Source organism: Callithrix jacchus, chromosome 11 (genome assembly GCF_049354715.1).
Source record: "Callithrix jacchus isolate 240 chromosome 11, calJac240_pri, whole genome shotgun sequence".
Classification (NCBI taxonomy): Eukaryota; Metazoa; Chordata; class Mammalia; order Primates; family Cebidae; genus Callithrix; species Callithrix jacchus.
The window spans coordinates 63,043,382-63,061,798 of NC_133512.1; the positions used below are offsets into that span (position 1 = coordinate 63,043,382).

The window sequence follows — 18,417 nt, forward strand, 5'->3', positions numbered from 1 at the left end:
AAATTAACATAATGTCCTTTCATATGGGCAATATTTTCTCTCTATCTAGTGAAATCTAAGCACATTTATATAAAACCAGTTATCCTAATTACTTATAATATGATGGTATAATCTGAAGAAAGAAATAAATTTGGAATAGCTAATAGAGAACCACACAAAATTGTACCTAGAATTTTGTTTTTTATATATATATATATATGTATTTATTTATTGCTATTTATAATTTTTTTGAGATGAACTCTCCGCAGTCACCCCAGGCTAGATGGCTGTGGCCCAATCTTGGCTCACTGCAACCTCTGTCCCCCATGTTCAAGTGATCGTCCTGCCTCAGCCTCCCAAGTAGCTGGAACACAGGTGTGCACCACTATGCCTGGCTAATGTTTTGTATTTTTGGTAGAGACAGGGTTTCACCATGTTGGCCAAGCTGGTCTCAAACTCTTTACCTCGGGTAATCTGTCTGCCTTGGCCTCCCAAAGTGCTGGGATTACAGGTGTGAGCCACTGACCCCAGCCTATGCCTAGAATTTAAATGCCACAAACGTGAGATAGAGAAAGAACATTATTACAATGCAAATGTAGCCAATTTAAGTGGTTCGTGACATAAAAAGACAACATGAGTGCAGTATAGTTTCTTTCAATGCTTGGGGCTTTGATTTGTAGTAATTTGGTGGTAGGCAAAGTGTATGACTCTTAGAATCATGGGCTTTTATTACTGTGACATTAGTGCTCTCAGAAAAAATACTAAGTGTAAAGTAACATGTAAAAATCATATGGGGTAGTTAAAACAGCACAGAAGTATCAAAGATCTATCTGAGTTCTAGTTCTTGTGCTACCTCCCAGTAGGAGTTTTCATGAAACCAGTCTTTCTGGGGATTGGTAAAATGACAAAGTTGAGCTAGATGATTTCTCACTTATTTACCTCAATAAAATTTGGTAACTCTGTAATTAAGGATTGGAAGAGTTTGTATATGACAACAATTATTAGCTTTATATCTAGCTTAAGTTATGTGCTAAATGTTTCCTTTCTTTTAATGGTAGTAATCTTCTGGCTCCTCTGCATATATTTTTAGACTTATATCCTGAGAAATTATTTATATTTTATCTCTAAACAAAAAAATGCCTTAGTAAAAATAAGAGGGGAAAACATTATACCTCCTTGTGTTTGATTACATCCATGGATTCAAATTATTATTTCATCTTACCTTGACACTCTGTTATGTAACTGCAGCACTTGTCCCGTGGGCAGGGCATACTTACCAGCTCCTTCATTCTGGGCTGAGCCCTGTGAGTTGCTTTGGCTAATGGGATGTTAGCAGGTGGGAAGCAAGCAGAAACTTGAAAGAGTTTTGTGCAGCTGAGTGTGCATTCTCTTGCCCCTCTGCCATCACTCAGAGAGGAACATTCCCGGGCTAGGTGATTGATTCCAGGAGGATAAGAGATAATCTGGAGCACAGCCACCCTCAGTTAAACCCAGCCTCCATTAGTTCACAGCATCAGATCTTTAGACTCATAAACTAATCAATGATATTCTTATTTGAAATACTGAATTTTGGGGAAGTGTTTAATGTTGCAATAGCTACCTGATATGCTTCTAAACAATTTTAATTGGTAGAAAAATATGTTCAAACCTATATTATCAAATAACCAGAAAAATTAATAATTGCATTGTTGATATAATCATTGATGAGGTTATTACAATATTCTCCTTTTGTTCCCCCAAAACATGAAAGTAAAGAGACACAGCCTTTTAGCAATAGGATTAGCCAATCTTACCTGTATGGAAACACTGCTGTAAGAGCCACCAATGACCCCTGCAATGAGCAGTGGGATGTTTTCTTGAATGGCATAGGATCCATCAGGACACATATACTCTGCTTCATCCACTTTTGTTAAAGATGCCCGGACAAACTCCAGTGACTGCTCCAATGCATAGGTATCCCTTGAACATGTATCCAAAATGTGAACACCCAGCTTCACTCCTGGTAGCAAGTAATCATCTTTGTTGATTTCATCAATAGCAAACAACATGGCTTCCAGGCGTTGGATTCCTCGATCTTCATTGATTCGCCCACATTCTTCAGTTCCAGTGCCTTTTTCATTAATAGGAAATAGCCCACCTAAAACAAGGTCACCTTCTATTTTAATCTCTCTCCTTAGAAAGTTATGGTCCCCTAAAGAGAGTAAAAATCCCTTTGAAAACAAAGCTAAGGTAAGAACTTGGAGTCTTGTCAACATCTTCATGAATCCTGTTTCTGTACCTCTGGGAGATATCAATGGTGAAGCCAATGTGTCATGCTAGTCCTCTCTCATTTCCAAACTGGCTCTTTGGCCTGTCCTTCAAATAAAGGAGGAACAGACTAATAGAGCCTGTCACCACATTCCTAAGGAGATAAAAATTTTATGAACAAAAATGGTAAAGAAAGCAACAGTGATTACATCATCATGCCCAATCAGACCTTTAATGGGATGACTCAGAAAACCATTTACTACACACACAGTACACCACGGCACCAGGCACTCTCCCACAGGTATTCTCACCCCATCCTTATGCACTCCATGATGTAGGTTCTAGTGGTCCCATCTCACAGAAATGAGCACAGAGCGTCAGAGAGGTGACCTGATGAAGTGTACTTATTGCAGGTTGGGTTTGGACTCCCTTTCTTTCTAAAGCCAAGTCCACTACTCTCTCTGAGTCATTTACTTTGTTTTTGGTAGGCAGCAACGTGGATGTGAGTTTATATTCCTTCTCTTTCAGCTGCATTTGTAAACCAACCTTTTTTTATAGACTTTTCTCCTTTCCATTTAAAACACAACAAAACACAATGAACTCTGTTGCCATTTCTGCATTTCTACCCCCGCACCTCTGTACTTCCCTTGATAGATGAACTCTCCTGGCCCATTGAGATTAAGATTTTCCCTCAACTGCTCTAACAAAGGAGTTGTGGAAAAAGCTGCTACTTGTCTACTAGTTTCTAAATTGAGTAAACTATAAACTCACTGTAGTCCTCATTTTACTTGACCTTACTTGAAATCTTGCCTATTCTCTACCTATTTCAACTTTCTAGGTTTCTGTTCTCATGCTTCATCTTGACAACATCTCAAATTCCATTGTTTAACACCTGCCTTCCACCATCCTCCCACTACCCCTTCCTGGGTCAACTAATCTATTTTTATAGTGTCAGCTAAAACTTAAATGAGCTCCAGTCTTCTCAGGTCAACTGCCTGCTAAACAGCTTTACCCACACTCTCTCAAGACACCTCATGGGCTACCTGTGGATTTTCTCTTTTTCCAGGCTCTCAAGCCAGAAACCTGCACCCTAGAGTCCTCCCACTTCACCCCCTGCTACCGTCTTGCAATTAGCCACTAAGCCCTGCAGAATCTAACCACTTAACATCTCCTAAAGCTACCACTTATTCCTTATTCCCACCTATGCTGAGGTCTTGTAATTTGTAGCAGGACCCCAGCAATAAATTCATAGAGAGCTGCTACCACCCCCCAGAGCACCGTTTGGAGCATTAAGAAAAAATACCCACTTTATAAGTACATGATTTCTCAACTTACTGTTGCATAACCTGTACAACTACAGATGATGGGGCAAGTCTGATTGCTGCTGGCTGCCTCCCCTATCCAGAGTGAGGCAATGCCTCATTTGGTCCTCGTATCTTAGGGAGTACAATGAATGCTAGTGCTGGAGTGAACACAGTAGACTCTGGCTTAGGACAGTTCCATAAATTAAGCATCCTTTTACATTCTAGGCTAGAACAGATTGATCTACTGGGAATCAGGCAAAGCCTTGCTGTGAGGATCATGTTTTTGACAGTAGTCTGGGATCTTTTTAGGGAGCTTTCCAAAACTTTGGAGTGGAGCACTCTAGTTGCGTGCACACATGAACCCATGTACCTGCTGTTGAATTCTTTAACACTCAGCTTTCTAGCAATAGAGCAAACACTTGGTCAGCACATTTACACTGCTTGCTTACTTCCATCCCCTTAGATCAGATGAGCTTATTATTTTCAGAGTCAAGTGAGGGATGTGACCACATCAGGCTCCTAGTGCATTTTTCTGACAGGTTTCAGCCACATGCCCTTGTATGTGCAGTTCAGCATGCCTGTCTGCTCTCCAACTTTCAAGAATGATTGTGTGTTGGAAGGTTTTATGAAGGAAGGGCTCTCATAGCTGTTCCAAGACCCAATCAAGATACCTAAACGCCATACCACCCATGTGCTTTCAGATAAATTCACAAATATTAGCAATTTGAATGATGTCTCATTGAGCAAGACACTCTAATACACAATCTCAGTTACTATTCAGTGTAGCCTATCTTCTATCAATGTTTACTGGCTTTCCTTTGCCCACAGGTTTAAGAATTAACTCATTATAAATCTCTTCTCAGTGCTTTATGATCTTGTCCCTGGCTAGCTCTAAAGCTATTGAACTATGTGCAGTCAGTAGACGTTCAGGATGTTGATGACTCCTTGCTTTTGCTCATGCTGTTCCCTTTTGCCAAGAATGTCCTATACTGATTTCTCCGGCAAACACCTACTTATCATTTAAGACGCAACAGTTACTACCAGGAAGGACCAAGTATTCTGTCCTATCTCCCTTCCTCAATCAAATTGTTGATTTCTGGCTCTATATTCCTGTTGTAGTTTGTTCAGGAAATATTTGCTATTGCTATTTTGATTTATGCTTGTTTTCTTATGTGCTCATTGGGAATTAATGAAATGACACAGCATTTAGAATTTTTCAAGTGCCAAGGAAGAAAAGAACTCAAGGAAACAAGCAAGACAGGAGCTAGTCCAGTGTTTACTTCAACATTTTTGACATTTCTCCCTTTTCATATTAGCAGTGCCCTTTAAAACCTAGATTTCCACTTGCTTTCTGTTTTTTTCACATGCAGCAAATGATGGGCAGTTTTCCTGAGCTACACAGTCAGCTGGGCTGTTTTGTTTCTTTGTTTAGGTGTGAATCTCAGCACTGAGGCAGCAGACATTGGAATGTTCAGTATTAACTCAGAGCCTCCCTGGGAGATCTGCCACAGGGCCCCAGAAAGTCTAATAATAATAATTTTTTAAAAAGTTGATACTGTGGTACATTTTTTTTTGTTTCATATCAATTTCTGGTCTCTTATCTTTATGTGGAATTCCCTTTGAAGCAAAACTGCCATGGAAGGCAAAAGACACTGTGATCATTATTGCTGATGATAAAAATGCAGACATTTCTCTATAAAATAATTGTTTTATGTGCCTAGTAAAAGAAAATAGCTAATTAAAAGAAGGCTATCATCATGGGCTTACCATGTATCTTTGCAAAAGGTATAGACATCTTTTAAATGTAAGGAAAGTTTGGCTACTCAAAGAGTAAAGATTACCTTCTAGTCTATGGAAAACTTAATTCCCTGCTGGGAAAGGGCTCCTAGACAAAACAGACTTGAAATGAGAAACATTGCATTACACGGAAAGTAACAGTCTCTCACTTCCAAACTGGATCTTTGTCCTGTTCTTCAAATAGGGAAGGAACAGATGAACAAAGCCCGCCACCAAATTCCTAAAGAGATGAAAATTATATGAACAAAAATGATAAAGAAAGCAACAGTGTCTATTAGTCTACCTATTTCACAGGCAAAGACTGTGTTTTATTTCTCTTTGTGTGTCTGGATTCTGACATAGTAGAAGAATTCAATGAATGTTTCTTGAAGGAATATAGACATCCATGACCTCTATGTTTGCACATGGCTCTTTACTATTTATGGCATGAGGAATGGGAATTAAATAAGAGAAATGCATTATTTTTCCTTTATTACCTGCATGGTCACATCTGATGCTTTTCCCTTATTGCACTCTTTGATCATATGGTTAACCAACTGGTAGAATTATAGTAATGACTTTGTATTATGCAAGAAAAAAATGCCACCTTTGTATTTGAATATTGCAACTGAGACTGGCATCTAGGAAACCAGAAGAGATGTGGACCCGAACTGACCTACATTTACTTCTTAAATTTTTGGTCCGGAGTATACTAAATAAGGAACATGCACATTATTCTATCTCAAAGCTTCAGAGACGCATTCACTTATGAAATATTTATTGAACACCTACTATGTGTGCACTAGGCTAGGCTATGAGCTGGATACCCAGGATATATACCTTAGTTGTAAACAAATATCATCCCTGCTGTCAAATACCATTCCAAATGCTTATACATTTTTATATAGAGAGTTATAGACAAATATACATCTCTGTTTTTACCAACGATTTCCATCATTAGCGAAAATCTTGAAAGTTTGCATACCATAGGTTTCCTTCAACACGATAATCGTTAAGTGCTGTACTCAAAAAATGATCTATTTATACTGCATGTGTTATATAAATTTAAAAATCAGATATGCAGACCATAAAAATAAGTTGGCTGATGATAATGTCATATAAAATATTTTTCCTTTTAGCTCTCTGACAGGGCATATTTAAGTAACATTTAATTTCATCTTAGAGAATTGCAAATCAAAAATCAATTAGTGTAATGTTTAAATACACTGTCTTTGTATTTTTATTTACTTCATAGTAGAATTTATAATGATTAATACTGTGGGACTATGCATAATTCAGAGAGACTTAGCATTATTTAAAATGAAGCCTTAAGAAACTTAAAAAAAAAAAGGTAACATTGAAAAATAGACAAACATACTTAATTCAATGCCACTGTTTATCTCTGTGTAACAGTTTATCGGATTGTGTGAAAGGGCACCAACCACCTCTTTTCAGGTACTTTTCATTATAAATCAGCCAGCAGCACATTCCTCAGATAAGCAGGCTCCCTACTGCAGCCGCATTCATATGCAGCTGGAGAACTGCATCTCTACAGTCAAAATTCTCCATTCAGGGATGATGAGTGATGTGTCAACTATAAACAAGCATGTGTAGCCCTCTCCGTAGGCAACCTGCTCACCAATGTTTTATTAATCAATGCATTAATAGAATGTCAGAGGTTTGCTGTAAATATAACCCCTGGAATATGTGAGCTCAAAGCATTTCTATACTCTGCATATGCTAATATGTATTTCCGTCCTCTCCTTTCTCAGGGACTTGGTGTCGGAAATGAAATGCACTTTCAGTTAATGTGAAAGTAGTTTAACCAAGGAAAGCAAAGGGTCTATCTGGGAGATTCAAGGCCTGAAATCATACACACTCTTTCCCAGAAATAAATCCTTAAATTGCTGAAGGGTTTCTGAGAGTGCTCAAATCCTGCACACTCAATCAATCTGGAGCAAAATTAGGGTTAGTCCCAGTATGTGCAATTTGATTATGATTCTATAATTTTTCAACTGTTGGTATTACAGACAACAAAGGGCATAGCTCTTGCTCTTAGACTGACATTTTCAGTGTGGTAAACAAACAGAGGCTGTATCTGTCTTGGCATTTTTAATGGGTGATATGCTATTCCATGACTGTAATTCTTTTACTACTACTAGAGAAAAAGGGCATTTTCCCCAGAAGTCTTAGGAAGCTATTATGAGTAGCTCACCATTTCAAACTCAATCATTTTTAGTAGATCTACCATAACATTTCTTCTCCTTCCATGTTACTCCACTGTAAGATGTTCCTTCATTTGCTAAATTCCCGTATACTCTGTGCCATGTTTATCATGAGGATCATATTTTGCCTTGTGTTTTATTTGCAAAGTTTGAAAATTATTCTTTTTATCCCATTAGATTGTAAACTGCTATATATCAAGGACCATACTCTAGACATTGTTACATTTCCACAGTGCCTCAGACACCATTGTCAAATGTTGATCAAATAATAAATTCCAAGCAGCATGTAAATTTTAGAAAGATTGGTCAGGAGATTGAAAAAAAATTTCCAAAATTTCATTCAGAGAATGAAGATTGCTAAAAAAAAATCTGTCATTTTCAAAATAATATTATACTAGGTCAAAATTCAACTTTGGCACTAGACAAATTTGGCTCAAATATCTGTGATCTGACTTTTTGATGTTAAATTGTTTGTTGATTTTTACAGAAAGAAAAGCATAAATTAAAAATGAAAAATTTGAGAGTTTTCAGAGAAAAAAAGAAATAGAATACCCGTTGTTGGTCTGAGAAGGATTAGGAGGAATGGAAAACAAAACATCAAATGACAGGTTAATTTCCTTCAAAGCATGAAGGACAGGGCAGAATAGAAAAGGCCAGCCTTATGCACTAAGATTTAAAGTTAGGGAGAAGAGTTCTGCTTTTCTTCAAATTTGTTGAGTTTAAGGCTGTTTGAAATCCCACAATGTATGTGAAATTTTAAGCAACCAGATCATTAGGTCAAATAGTACAAATTAATTCATAAGACCTTTTTATTTAAACCTGTTTTATTAATAGAGCAGATGAAAACACCCAATAACCTGGATAACTATGTTGAAGAGAGGGACATTGCCAGTTGGCATGCTGAAGCTGAGAAACGAATGGTGAGGAGGCCAAAAAGAGAAAGCCTCACTTCACTATTTGACCTTGGACCAAAAGAACTAAGTAAGGTAGACTTAAAAATAAAAATCACATCTCCTGTTTTCTTTATCTTCTGAATGTAGAGGAATGTGACTTTGTGAGGTCAGCAAACAGATTGTGCTAAACCTTAATGATTGCTGGTAATTTACTTCCCATCAATAGCATTCACTTATTTGGGTGACTCAATATAGAATATAGTTAAGATTTATTTGCTTTGCTTCAAAGTAAATCTTTATTTTTCTAAGCATCAAAGTACATAGTATTTTCTTTCTTCCTTCCTTCCTTCCTTCCTTCCTTCCTTCCTTCCTTCCTTCCTTCCTTCCTTCCTTTCTCTTTCTTTCTTTCTTTCTTTCTTTCTTTCTTTCTTTCTTTCTTTCTTTCTTTCTTTCCTTCTTTCTTTCTTCCTTTCTTTCTTTTTTTTTTTTTGACAGAGACTTGCTCTTCTCACCCAGGCTGGAGTGCAACGGCATGATCTCGGCTCACTGCAACCTCTGCCTCCCAGGTTCAAGCGATTCTCCTGCCTCAGCCTCCTGAGTACCTGGGATTACAAGTGCCTGCCACCACACCTGGCTGATTTTTGTATTTTTAGTAGCAGCAGCATTTTGCTATGTTGACCAGGCTGGTCTTGAACTCCTGACTTTGTTATCCACCTGCCTCACCCTCCCAAAGTGCTGGGATTACAGGAGTAAGCTACTGTGTCCAGCCAGTGCACAGTTTTTTCATGGTGTGTGTTTGCCATTTCAGCTTCTTTAGCATCCTCAAGTGCCTTACCCTCATTACAAAGCCTCTGAATTGGAGCCTTCCCAAATTCCCTGTGATCCACATTTGTCCTTTTCCTCTTCGAGGCTGCCAAGTCTAATAGAAGTTTCAGGTTTGTCAGCATAAACAGAGTGTAGAAACTGGGTTTGTCAGAAGCTTTCCCTCTAGCTCTGGACAAAATGGTGAAGGGCAGAGATGGAGGAATACAATTTATAGGAGGATATTTTTATCGATTGGCAATATGACACATCAAGTGGCTATTAATAATTTCCTAGATGTATACAGTCCCTTTTCTTGTATAATTTCAGAGTATTGTGCATAGTTAATTAGCTCCTTTGTTTCCTGGTGAGAATTACATCATCTATTGCTAAGTAGAGAGTGAGAGAGGGACTCAGAGAGAAAGAGTAAAGCAAATTGCTCAAGATAGTAGTTAGTAATAAATAAGGAATTAGGATTTAGGAAGACTTTACCATTATTGCTCAAACAAGTGTATAAAACAGAAGACATATCACACATGTCTTTGCCAAAATATCACCTCTATTGCTGGCATATTCCTGGTGATCATTCCTATGACATGGTCACTAGGAGAAGCCAGCTACAGATATTGGACTGTTATCGGATTTACCTTTCTGCTGAAAATAACTAGAAAATTGAAGAAAAAATATGAAGCAAACTATGATATTTGAGACTAAAAAAACACATGAAGGATACCTGATGGTTACCCCATGGACTTCCCAGTATTCTGCACAGGGTACTTTTCTGCCATGGAGCAGTAGCAGTCTTTCTGACTTGAGGAGGCAGAGATTCTTGAATAGAATTCCAGGCTGCTAACGTGGTTGCCGTGTTAGGGGTAGTGAACTGCATGGACTTGGTGAGCAGATCTGAGTGGTCATCCACAGGGTGAGACTCGGTGAGGCCTGGCAGACATATCTGGGAAATTAGAGTTCCAAGCTAGCCAGAGGGCAGAGATCAAACTAGGCACTTTGTGCTTTTTATTTAAATCCTAGAAAGCCAGGCTCTATTCTATTAGTAAACGCCAAACTCTGGAATTAGGGGCATGCCATAGGAGTAAGTATAAAACAGACCTGTGTTTATAAAGAAAGAAATTAAGTCTAACAAAAGTAAAATGATCCACCAGAATTCATTTACGTGCCTGTTAGGACAAAACTCAAACTCTGAAAGAAAGATGATGTAATTCAGACTGCCTACAAAAATATGTTCTATAATAACCAGCATATAAGTGTAAATTGAGGAATACAAGAAAACAAAACAAAACAAAAGCACCCAGAGTCAAGAGAGAAAGCATTATTTGAAATAAAACCTGAAGTGGTTCACATTTTGGAATCAACAGACAAGCGCTTTGACTATTATAAATATGTTTGAAAATATAACAAAATGAATGAATTGATGGGGAATCTCAGCAGAGAAGGTAAACTATAAAAAATACTATATGGAGATTCTAGAACTCAAAGTAGAATATTTAAAATGAAGATTTCATGGCAGGAGGCAACAGATTGGAGAGGCAAAATAATAAACTTGAAAGTGGACCAAAAGAAATTATCCAATCCAATTAGAGAGAAAAAAGAAAATAAATTGAACAATTTTCAGTGTCCAGTTGGACAATATTAAGCAGTCTAATATATGTAAAATTAATGTTTCAGAATGCGAGAAGAAAGAATGAAAGAAAATACTTGAAGTAATGGCCAATAATTCCCCAAATTTGGTGCTAAACATAAGATTGCAAAACCAAGGAATTCAGCAATTCTTAAGCAGGATAAATATAAATACAACCATATGTAGCTAAATCATAGCCAAATTGATAAAACTAAAAGTAAAGAAAAATCCTTGAAAACAGTTAGAATAAAGAAGCACATATGTATAGTGTAAAAAAATATTACTGATAGCTGACTTATCAGAAAAAAAATAACAGCCATAACTTAATGAAATGGCATCTTTGAAGTTCTGGGGAAAAATTGGTCAAGCATCACAGAATTCTCTTTCCAGTTAAACTATACTTTAAGAAGGTGAAATAAAAACTTGTTAAGGCAATTAGAACACATTTCATAATTAGTAGACTTACACAATCAGAAATGCTAGAGGAGGGCCGGGCACAGTGGCTCACATCTGTAATCCTAGCACTTTGAGAGGCCAAGGTGGGTGGATCAATCACCTGAGGTCAGGAGTTTGAGACGAGCCTGACCAACATGGTGAAACCATGCCTCTACTAAAAATACAAAAATTAGCTGGGCTTGGTAGTGGATGCCTGTAATCCCAGCTACATGGGAGGCTGAGGCAGGAGAATTGCTTGAACCCAGGAGTCGGAGGTTGCAATGAGGTGAGCTTGCACCTGACACTGCACTCCAGTGCTAGTGACAAGAGCAAAACTCTGTCTCAGAAAAAAAAAAAGAAAAAGAAAAGAAATGCTAGGTGAATTACTTCAAAGGAAGAAGAAACACTACTAGATGGAAAATCAAACCTATAAGAAGGAATGAATAGTACCAAAATGGTCAATATGTGGGGGAATACAGAAGGAAATCAGTAAGACTAGACATTATGTATTATTAGCTTAATTTCATAAAGGCTCTATCTGTCACAAATTATTAAAAAAGGGAAGAAAAGTTCCACTACCATTTTGTCTATTTTATGGTTTGATTTTACTTCTCTCTGTGTATATATGTTTGCCTTCATTCTATATCCTGTTTGCTGGAAATCCCCTTGGGCCTTCTGGAGCCTTCTACTAAAAGAGCCATAATTCAATGAGCCATGGTTCTGAAGGTAGCATTTGAGAGAATATCTTTCTTTCATTTTATTGCTGCAAATAGATTTAGTCAAGGCTTAAACCCAGCTGGCACACAGTGGTACAGCCATACCAGTTGTTAAAATATTTAAATATTTCCATTCTGCTGGTGAATAGCCAATCCTACTAATCCCGTGAGCCTTCCTCCACCTTCCTGGCTATTCTGATCTCTCTCTGGCATATCTCCACCTATCCTCTCCCATCATCAGCCCCTAAATTTCCTCAAGACCCAACAATTAAAGTATCAGATTCTGGCACAGTAGGGTCTTTAGGTTCCATTTCCAAGGTTATGATTACTGCCCATTTCGATAACTTGATACTAGTTGTTAAGCCTTTTGAATATCATCCCTGAATTGACTTCCTAATAAAATGTTCAACATTTGGGAAAAGTTTCACATTTAAGCAAAATCCCAATCAGCTAAAACAGACCTGAATTTTCTCCTTTTCGTTTGACAGATTAGCATCTATTTCTTTTTTTTTTTTTTTTTCCTGGAAACTACACTACTGTTTTCCTTTGGGAAGCAACACATGTTTCTAAAGTGAGGTGAATTAATTCTTGGCTTGATGAGTGGCTTGTGACACACCTGATTAACCAGAGTCAAGCGTCCCTGGCTTCCGCAGTTGGTTAAGGAATGAGCTTGTCACCAAATCGTTGCTACCAAGCAGGATGGTTTAAGAACATTTTTCAGCACCACCAGGAGAAAAACGTCCTCTCTCTGGTAAAGTGGCTTAAAAGAATGCATGTAAGCTCTTGTAAGTATGGGAGCTGCTGGTGGCTATCTTACTACCATGAGACAAAGGCCTGTCTCAGAATAAACACAGAGAATTGCAGGTTCAAAAAATGGGGACATAGTGAGATCCATGCTGCTTAATCCAGCTAAAATTTCCCTGTTACATGAGACAGTATATTCCCTTTTTGTTTTGCTGAAGTCAGTTTGAAATTGGTTTTATGTAACTTGCCACTAAAAGATTCCTAAATAGCCTCTCTCAGTCTTTCCCATACCCTTTACATTAAAGATAATAAAATTCATTGAGCACCTACTATGTGATAAAACTATGGTTAATGTTCTACATAGATTATTTTATTAAATCCCATAACTTTTATCCCATTTATAGCCTTACACAGATGCCTGATGCTGTCTTGAATCTCAGACGGCCACAGGGTTCATGATGGCTCCCTTCATGCTACTGTATTCATGACAGGTCTTTCCAGAAATGCAATGACTCCAGAGTCATCTTTTCCTTTATGCTATTATCAGAAGTACCATCTTCTCAATTCTCTTACTTACCACAATCAGGTCATCTGATATATTAAACCATCAGTCTGGCACACTTATGTGAGATAATTTGTTACCCACTTAGGGATGATCAAATTTTTGAATGGCCCCAAACACAGGGTTAAAACAATAAAGGGAGAAACATTTTTAATCATGAAATTTTAGATATCTTTCTGTACAGATAGTAAAGTATCAGGGCCTAATTGATGTTCTTCAAGTTATAGCATGTATGAACCCGATACTCAAATAGAAGTCAACTTGTATATGTCAGATACTATGAGATTTCAGGCTTAGAATAATCCTGATCTCATCAGATAGACAATTAAATGCCACTGGTAAGTTAAATCTGGCATAATGGAACTCTCCTATCATTTAAGTGACCTTAGAACATATTTTTTCCATTCTGCTTAGCTGGAAAATTTTGTGAACAATTATTGGTATGCTGTAGTTGGCTGGTACGATGTCTCAAAAGCCAATTACACATATCTCTTCCCAAGTCTGTGTTCAGTGTCACCATGCTGGCAGCTTAAAATTGGCCATGGTGAGAGCATTTACATTACAGAAATCAGCAAACACTAAAAATCAGTCCCTCTATAAGTTCCCAATATTTGATTGGTAAATATTTACCAGCACACCACTGGTGGTAAATTTACCAATGCTCTTATAAAATCCATTCCTAGAAAATCAAATAGAAATAGCCTGGGAAAGCAAAATGGTATAGTGCCTTAGATCAGAGCTTTTCTAACTGCACATCAAATTTTCACAACCTTTTCAAGTGTCATGGTCCATATTAGCAAATTGCAATGAGCATTTTAAAAGGAAATAGAAGAGTTTAAAATATAATATCAAAATATGAATAGAAGGCATTTATATAGAAAGGGTGAATATTATTTTCTAAAACATTTTTGGTGTGTATGTATGTGTATATGAATATTTGTTCTGGGTTACAATGTAAAATAATTTCTTACTGGGAAATGGTAAAAAACTTTTCTGAAAGGCACTGTGTTAGGGTGTGGGCTCTGTAGTAAAATGTTTGAATTTACTTCATGATGTCAGCACATGGCCACCTCTGTGTCTCATTTTATGTATGTGTAAAATGAAGACAAAAATAATACCAATTTCATGTTTTTTTTAGGATTAAATGAAACAAAATATAACATTAGTTCAATAACTGTTAGCTATTATTAAAATTATTGTAGTGAGGACAATTCATTAATGACTCTAATGAAATTGGGGGTGTTCTGGACTCTCCATATAATCCTCATCAGCTAGCATTCTGCCTTTCTTCTCATTGAGGTGTAGGTGGTGTGTGATCTCTCGGAACTGCTGGCTGAGCAGATGATGCAAGGAGGGAACCCAAGTTCCAAGGTGTCCAGGAAATTCTGGGTTGTTCAGTGTTTATGGGTGCCAAATACCATAATATGCCAGGAGACAATGGAAAGTGATCATCCCCTTCTCTGCAAAAGGACACATGTGCTCACACCCAGTTGATACATTCTGTTTCTCCAGAAAATGGTAGCATCCTTGCTCCCTTGATCCTCTCCTGTTGTACTGAGTTTTATTAGAAGTGGGCTGGGCACCTCTTGTCCTGAGTCAATCTGGACTAGGACATTCACTGACCTCTAATGTCAAAAGAAGAATATTTCCTAAAATTCTTGTGGCCAAGTTGTTTCTGACTAAATTTTCACTATCCCATTACATTAGAGGCCTTAGTTATAGAGGGTTTGGGTCCTCTATAACAATTATTAGTCTTTAAATTCCATGGCAACTACTGTGCCTGTGATAGCAGTCTGGGCTGCCTTCCGTCCTCTTGTCCATGTCATTCATGAGTTTGAGGGAATATTGACCCCAACTGTATTGTTGTACACATTCCAGTGTAAGAAGCTCTCAACACATAGCTGTAACTTGAGACAGATTTTCAACTAACAAGACGAATATATCTCTTGTATGGCTTTCAACTTTTAAACTGGTTCTGATTTTACCTGTGCTTTGAAAAGACCAAGAAAAACATAAAGTAGTCATATAATACAGCTTCTAGGTTTCCCTTCCTTTCATTGTTTTATACCCAAATTATGGGCATAAAATTATGGCATGTATATGTTACACAAGGGCTCATTTCCCCAAGTAACAATGGCAGGGCTAGGCATGAATTAATGCAGATTGCATGAATCCGTTTATTATAAAAGCCTAAACCAAACCAAAGCTATCTCTGGTATTGGAAGGTCAGACAGATTTCACTCTTGTGAATGTGAGAGGTTACTGACTTGTAGGAAGCATGAGAGGGCTTGAGTGCAGGTAAATTTGTGTTTCTTGATCCAGTTTTTTGTTTCATGAGTTGTGTTCAGTTTGTGAAAAGTTATCAAGCTGTGCAATTATGATATGCATTTTTGTATATATATTACACTTCTGTGAAAATTATAATTTAAAAAAGCGAGGCTGAGGTGAAAAAGAATGGCCAGTGTGGCAGTGTATTTTTTTTAAATGACAGTATATAACAAATTGGTCACAGGAGTATTGACATGAATTTGCAACTATGGGCTTACTAACAACACTAACCCTGATGAGAGAATCCTCTAATGCCTGGTGGGAAGCCTTAGTGGAAGATAAGATGCTGTACTTCATTGCAAGTGAGTGATGGGCATGCAGAGGCCTCCTTCTCATTATAATAGCAAGCCAGCCACGTTGTTATCCTTTCTGTACACAAGCAGAAAGCACGAGTCTGGGTGTAAATGACGAATACCACCAGTGACACACAGCCTGATATTTGGAACTTGCAACTTTACAGTTTAGCCTGCATGGGAGGAAAATGGTGAAGAGCGAGTTCCAATCAGAAGATTCTAAGTCAGGCAATTGTTGTTTTCACAGTTTGAGTTCTTAAAAATGAGTGAAATTATCTTGTGGTTTTATTATGTTTCAATGTTCAAAAAATTCTGTTTATGATTTAAACAAAGCTGCTGGTTGTGTCTATTATGTGCCAGGCCCTGTGATAGGTTCTAAAGATACAGGGAATAGTAGGACAGCATCTCTGCAAAATACAGTAAATGAGGTTTCTTGGGACTCTGATAACAATTAACAGCTAAACAAAACATAACTCAAATTTATTTTGGCAGCGCAGTCCAGTGTGACTTGTCTGAAGAGAGCCAAAGACTCCTCCTCCATTGGCATCATTGGTTGCTTCTACCCTGCAGGTGGGGATAGATTACCATTTCCAATTGGTTGGGCAAACTGCATGGCAGAGTTTAAGAGCTTCAGATTACTACTGCTCTTTCCAGATGCAGTTAACCTTTGAGTGTGGCTATCCAGCCCACGGTGATACCTGAGGCCACTTCAGAAACCTGGGAATCTGTTGACAGCAGAGATCAACTCACTGGTCTAAAATCAAAATATCAATAGGTAGCAGTCATGAGAATATATTTCACATATCTGCTTCTATTATTTTCCTTATGCCCTATATTTCTAGTTACAGTGGACTCTCATATTTAAAATGTTCACAAATATTGTATTGAAAGTTGGTTTAAATTATCCTCCCTATCCCGACCTTTGAGGTATACCTTCTTTTCTCTGTACTCAAGCTTTCCTCAAGTTCTAGTTGCTCTTTTGTTCACTGCAGTTCCAAATTTAGCTTTCTTTTCTCTGTTGCTATTGTTAAATAACATCAATCTTCTATTGATCTTTGTTTCTGATTGCTGCAACCTTCTTCCATCCAGATTTCAGACGCCTTTATTTTTCTCTGCTTTAGTCTATTCAAGATACTGCTCTAAACTTGAATTCTGCACCTGTGGTCACTTGAACAGAAGTAAGTCTCTCTTGCCACTCCAAATTTCATCTTAGCAGGACCGGTTTCAATGATTTTATCCATTCACTTCTCTTTTATCATTTTTTAAAATCATTTTCTTTAGTGCCTAGGAAACACTAAATTCCTCATGCTTTTTCTTTTCATTTCTAACACAACATATGTTTCCAAGTCTGGACAAGCTAACTCAGTTAGTTAGCCCATAGAACTAGTAAAGCCTACATCATTTGATGTGTCCAAGTTGCATTGTTCTAGAGAAAACTGGTGTGACGTGTTTGGTCGTAGTCTGTATTACACCAGCATGCCATTGATCATAAAGTAAACCGTAGTACTACCTGGTAAGCTTTCTGCAAATTAATGATCATATCTAAACTTGTGAGCTGCAGCAGTTCTGTGTAGACTCACATGATTTTTCTTTTTGAGGGATAATGCATTGCCAGGCATGTATTAGGTGTGCAATAAATATTTGTTGGCTAAATGAATACATAGTTTCTCCTTTTGTTTATCACTTTATAATAAATCTCGGCTTTCTTTTTCACTAGTTTCTTTATTGTTGAATGGGAAAAGTAACCAGTATTTTTTGAACTTGTATGCAAGTTGCTTTGCATATGCTCATTTACTCTTTCCAAGATTTCTGTTATAAATAGCTGAGTAAAACTAGCTTAGGGGCAAACTTAAGTGCTACTTGCTCAGGACTCTTCATTCGCTGAGTAGTGGAATAGATTTATTTGATTCCCAGTTCTTGACTGAAGATAACTCCTTTGATAACTCCCTTCTGTTAAGAATTGTGTCCTAACATCTCAGAGGACTCTGGAAAGCAGTAAAGAAGATGTGACAACCTAGGTACCTCCAGTGGCTATTTGTTTTTCTGGTGCTTCTCTTTCCTTGAATATATTTGTGTTGGCTTAATTTAAATTCCTACATTATTATTGCCTCAAAAATGTTTTTTTTCTGAAGTCTATACATACTCCACTTTAGTTTCAGGAGAACTTTTCTTCTAGGTCATGACATTTGGAAATGATCCTGCCTAGACAGGGGACCTTTGAACACAAATTTGTTTCCACATCTGGCATCCATTAGCCTTCTCATCAAGGCCATGTTTGGTGCTGATTCTATCCACTGTCCAGATGTTTCTTTTACTTGTGGCTTAGCACAAGACATTTACACTTCACTGTTTAGCATACATATGGGGTAATAACCTTGGGGAATTTCAAAATCTCTGAACTGCAATTCCTGAAAAATGTAGCCAAAATTATCTCAGTAGCAAAGATGCTGAACTACCCAAGCATCCTTCTCAGCCTGC

The 18,417-nt window shown here is 37.6% G+C and overlaps 2 protein-coding genes across 5 annotated transcripts in view; one reads left to right on the forward strand and one right to left on the reverse strand.

Annotated features, from left to right (window-relative positions):
* GRM3 (glutamate metabotropic receptor 3) overlaps positions 1-18,417 on the reverse strand; it is a 226,045-nt gene that overhangs the window by 102,386 nt on the left and 105,242 nt on the right. For 3 of the 4 annotated variants that reach the window (XM_035253957.3, XM_054237346.2, XM_035253955.3), the window contains exon 2: positions 1,773-2,380. The exons of the other annotated variant lie outside the window; for it this stretch is intronic. In XM_035253957.3, the coding sequence (XP_035109848.1) occupies positions 1,773-2,240 (468 nt within the window). In that variant the 5' untranslated portion in view covers positions 2,241-2,380. The remainder of the gene's footprint in view (positions 1-1,772; positions 2,381-18,417) is intronic. 4 annotated transcript variants of the gene reach the window in all.
* LOC100412161 (uncharacterized) overlaps positions 15,855-18,417 on the forward strand; it is a 57,570-nt gene continuing 55,007 nt past the window's right edge. Inside the window, exon 1 of the mRNA XM_078342140.1 lies at positions 15,855-15,948. Within this exon, the coding sequence (XP_078198266.1) occupies positions 15,855-15,948 (94 nt within the window). The remainder of the gene's footprint in view (positions 15,949-18,417) is intronic.